General features: G+C 44.8%; 1 protein-coding gene across 1 annotated transcript in view; it reads left to right on the plus strand.

Moving 5' to 3' along the window:
* LOC125030618 (hemicentin-2-like) overlaps window positions 1–5000 on the plus strand; it is a gene marked incomplete in the record, with an annotated part of 117512 nt that overhangs the window by 100297 nt on the left and 12215 nt on the right. Inside the window, 3 exon segments of the mRNA XM_047620773.1 lie at window positions 439–574; window positions 2144–2316; window positions 3267–3429. Coding sequence (XP_047476729.1) covers window positions 439–574; window positions 2144–2316; window positions 3267–3429 — 472 coding nt within the window.

The following is a 5000-nucleotide window of genomic DNA, read 5'->3' on the forward strand; positions in this document are numbered from 1 at the left end:
GGAGGGGGCGGGGAGGGGGAGGAGGGAGAAGAGGGAGAAGAGGGAGTCGTTTGTGTGAGAGAGGGCGGCGGAAGGGGGGGGGGGGGGGGAGGAAAGGGGATGATCTGTGTGAAAGAGAGAGACAGGGAGAAGGAGAGGGATACATTTGGATGAAAGGAAAGAGGACAGAAATGCACGACAGAGGGAGAAGGGGAAACGAAGGGTGTAAGTGACGGAATGCGAGTAAGTAAGCATAACTGAAAGAAAGGAGAGACAAAGTGATGGAGAATAAAAAGAGTAAGAGTGAGGGGTGAGTAAGCATAACTGAAAGAAAGGAGAGACAAAGTGATGGAGTATAAAAAGAGTAAGAGTGAGGGGCAAGGAGGACTATTAACTTTACAATTGATTATATTTTCTTATAAAACCAACCTCATCAATTTCCATTGTTTTTTATTACAGATTAAGGGTGACTTGCGGATGTCGATTATGTGGACAGGTCGACTGGTGATGTCTCACGCGGTGTCCGCGGACTCCGGCGTGTGGTGGTGCCGGCGATCAGGGCGCGAGGGGCCCAAAGTGAGGCTGGTCGTTACAAGTAGGTTGGGCGCAGGAGCCCTCTTAATGTAGTGGTCGTACGAACACTCTCTCACTCTCTCTCTCTCTCTCTCTCTCTCTCTCTCTCTCTCTCTCTCTCTCTCTCTCTCTCTCTGTGTGTGTGTGTGTGTGTGTGTGTGTGTGTGTGTGTGTGTGTGTGTGTGTGTGTGTGTGTGTGTGTGTGTGTGTGTGTGTGTGTGTGTGTGTGTGCGTGTGTGTAAGTAAATCTTACCAGTAATTTGAACAGACGATAGTTTGAAATCTAAAAGTCTACGGTATATTGGCACCACGTTTAACTGCCATGGTGAAAGTACAGTATCGTGTTTTTGTTTGCTTCACAAATACGCAGCTTTACGAGGAATTGACTAAAATTCCGGCCATCCTCTGAATATTAATCAATACTTGTTTTGAACAACCGACAGTAGGCAGTAAGCTGGGATACGCACACTAGCCTGTTCTATTACCGCACTACGAACTGCAATGAGTATGGGGATTCAGACCCTCAATATGTAAATGAGAGACCAATATCCCGGAAGTGCGTTAGTTAGACTATTAGAGTATTCGCCTGTTGTTACTGCCTCTCGCAAAATTGAATGGGTATAGAATAAATAGTGATAAAATTGATAATAATTAAGGTAATGATGATAATTATAACACCAGTGATAATAACAGTATGAATATATGTGTTTATGTATGTCTTTATACGTGTATGTATGTATCTGTGCGTGTATTCTAACCGAGCGGGATAAAATATACACAATACGGCACCAATTCTCGAAACAGCAGAGCAAGATGCCTTCAGAGAGTCAGGCAAGGAAGGCGCCACGCAATCAAGCGAGTGCGGACAGGCACTCTGAGCAAACAGGCTTAAGGATCTTATCTCAGGTTCCAATTGTTTAGCCTCCGTGGAACCATCGGCTGAACTTAATCTCAGACAATAGGACATAAACCTTAACTGACTTTTAATTCACAAGCGTGTTTATGCGAGATTAAAATGGCTCGATCTCGCGGGACTCGTGTCGTGAGATTGCATTTGTCGTTTTTATTTCTTTTCTTTCTTTCTTTCTTTTCTTGTATTTTTTTTTTATGTTAAGGCCTTAAGGGATAGGTAATTAGGAAGAAGGACGAACATTGGATGCAATATAAATGACTTGCTATAACTACTTTGCCTTGTGTATGAGGACGTAAGTTTGTCTGTTTTTATTTCAATTTTGTTCTGGTTCCCAATTTTCTTTTTTTTCTATTTCGATCTTCTTTTCTCAGAAAATGTCTAAGAAATGTTCCCCAACCTTTTCAGGCCTTTTCCTTGAGAGTCGATGTCCTTCACAGTAAAATTTACACTGATCATAGACCAATACTGAATTAATTTCCATTTCTGTTTCTTTATCAGTCCATCCATTTCTGTCTGTTTATGTACGTACACATGTATACATAAGCACACACACATATGTATGTATATATGTATATGTCTATATATAGATATCTATATATTTTTTGTACGTAGCATTCCTGCCCCGTGCCCTTCCCCTTCTCGCTCCTAAAGGCGTTCCCTTCCGACGCTCCTCCGCAGTTCCTCCCGAGAGACCGTACCTGGAGTATGGCGACGCGCGGCTGGCGGCTGGAGGAAGGCTCACCACTCGGGAGGGAAACTCCATCACACTCAACTGCGTGGTGGAAGGAGGGAACCCGGCTCCCTCCATCGCCTGGGTGCTCGGCGGGGAGGACATTTCGCCCTCCAGCCAGGTATGTGCTCCTCTGTCGCTCACGGTCTTTCTCTCTCTTCCTCCTTTTGCTCTTATCTTTTCCCTCTCTCAATCCCCCCACCCTCTCTCTCTCTCTCTCTCTCTCTCTCTCTCTCTCTCTCTCTCTCTCTCTCTCTCTCTCTCTCTCTCTCTCTCTCTCTCTCTCTCTCTCTCTCTCTCCCTCTCCCTCTCTCTCTCTCTCTCCCTCTCTCTCTCTCTCTCTCTCTCTCTCTCTCTCTCTCTCTCTCTTTCTCTCTCTCTCTCTCTCTCTCTCTCTCCCTCTCCTTCTCCCTCTCCCTCTCCCTCTCCCTCTCCCTCTTTCCCTCTTTCCCTCCCTCCCTCTCCCTCTCCCTCTCCCTCTCCCTCTCCCTCTCCCTTTTCCTCTCCCTCCCCCTCCCCCTCCCCCTCCCCCCTCCCCCCTCCCCCTCCCCCTCCCCCCTCCCTCTCCCTCCCTCTCTCTCTCTCTCTCTCTCTCTCTCTCTCTTTCTCTCTCTCTCTCTCTCTTGCGCATTTTTCTTGTCCCTCACACCTGTTGACGAGGAGTTTTAATTAATAGCTGTTTCCTGGTCTTGATAAATTGCTTCCGAGATTTTTCTTGATTAAGAATTATCGACGTGGGTTATTCCCTTTTTCAGGTCATCGGAACTAACCATTGGAATGAGCCTTTCCCACGTTCTTGTTCATATTTTAATTTTATTTCAAGATAGATTCCATTAAATATCCTTCTAATATTAAGGAATAAGAATGTGTGATACCAACATCTTTTCATTACATTTCCAAAAAAAACACCCAATTCCAAAAAGTTCCTAGTTCTAAAAACAGCTATCAAAAATGACTGGTTAAAAAAATCTCCCAATTAAAATGAAACGATTGGAAAAAATCGTATCCAAAAAGTACCCATTAGAAAAAAACGCCCATTTCTAAAGACCGCCCACTGCACACCTCTTCCAGATGCGGAGCGATTGGCGTGCCGAGGAAGGTGTGTTCTACAGCACCAGTAACCTGACGCTGCCCAGCGTGGAGAAGGAGCTGCACAACAGCAGCGTGGCGTGCGTGGTGCGGCACCCGGCCCTCCCCGTCCCTGTTCCCGTCCCGCTGAGGCTGAATGTTCAGTGTAAGTCGAGTGTCGCTCCTTCGCGTAGGAGGAGGGGCTGTCTTGGCTGGCTTTGCTGGTGTACGTGGATTATGTTAAGCTATATTGGGTGGATGTTGTATATCGTGTTCGTTATCTGGCATTTCCCTTGATTTCTAAGTCTGTATTTGAATGTATGAAAGCCACCGTGGTAGTGGTAATGCGAGCGCCTTGGGCTCATTAGGGTAGCGAAATTAGGCATCGCGCGCGCGCGTATGTTTGTGTGCTTGTATTTGATCATCTGTTTATTGTATATGTATATTTTTTCTTTACATCCAGCGAGTTCATTGTGAGTACTTTCTTCAAGGGTCTGGTTTATCACTGTAAATCTGCCTTGTTACATCTTGGGAGATTACAATGTACGTTATTCTTTAGGGACACCTTTCTCGGTGAATTACAGCACTCGAGGCTCCCTTTGATTACTGTATAGATATAAATTCTCTCCCACAACCCAAAGTTCTGCCGGGAGCACAGAGTAAGTTTCAATGAGTATACAGTGTGGTCAATATATCGTGCAGTATAATTACAGTGTCACTCCCCGGGAAGGACTGAAAAATGACCTCTAACTCACGCAAGCATTCACTGCCGATACAGTCTTTCCTGATTCACAACGATGAATTATTCCGGCGACTCGCGGAGGCAAAGGCACGGAAAAGCAAAGTCTGGGTAGAGTTCAATATCTATTTTTTCTCTTACTCTCTCAAGGCAAAAGTTTAAACTTCTTCCACTTTAAGAAATACTTTTGCACTGCTACTCTTTCCATGGCATTTCCTTTGTCAGAAAGAGGGCGAGAAGAAAAGGAATAAGGTGAGGGAGAAGGAAAGGAAGTGGAGAAGGCAAAGAAAGAGGGAGAAAGAGATACATAGAGAGAGAAGGGAAGAGCGGGAGAAGGAGAAGAAGAGAAAGAGGAAGGAAGAGAGGGATGGAAAGAAATGGAGGGTGCGGGTGAGAGGGCGAAAGGAAAAGAGAGGAAGAGGAAGAAAGACTGTGAATGAGGGAGAGAGAGAGAGAGAGAGTTGGGGGGGGGGGGGAAGAAAGAGGGAGGGCGTGAGGGAGGAGTGAAAGAGGAAAAAGGGACGAAGAATAATAGATGGAAAGAAAGGAAAATTAAGGACTAGAGGGAGAGGGAGAGGAAGAAAGGGAAAGAGACAGATGGGAAGATGCGAAAAAAGAGCGGTGGTAAGAGGGAGAAGGAGAGAATAGAGAGAAACCGACAAGGAAAGATAGAGGGAAAGACATATGAGGAAGAGAGAGGTGGAAAGAAAGAAAAGAGAAGAGGGAAGGAGAATGTAGAGAGGGAGAAGAAAAGGGAGGGTCGGAGGGAAAAGAAAAGAAAAAAAAAACAATGATTGGAGAAACAGATGGAGAAAGAAAATAAAGAAAATAGAAAAAAAAAACTGAAAGAGAATGGAAAGTGAAACAGAGATACATACAAAGTAAGAGAAAATAATAAAATTAATATAAAACAACAGAAAAAAAGCTATGAACTGGAACTAATAGAGATAAGAGAAGACGAATGAGTGCAAGAAAGGGACCAAGAAACCTTACTTCCC

Source organism: Penaeus chinensis, chromosome 11 (assembly GCF_019202785.1).
Source record: "Penaeus chinensis breed Huanghai No. 1 chromosome 11, ASM1920278v2, whole genome shotgun sequence".
In the NCBI taxonomy this organism is placed as follows: domain Eukaryota; kingdom Metazoa; phylum Arthropoda; class Malacostraca; order Decapoda; family Penaeidae; genus Penaeus; species Penaeus chinensis.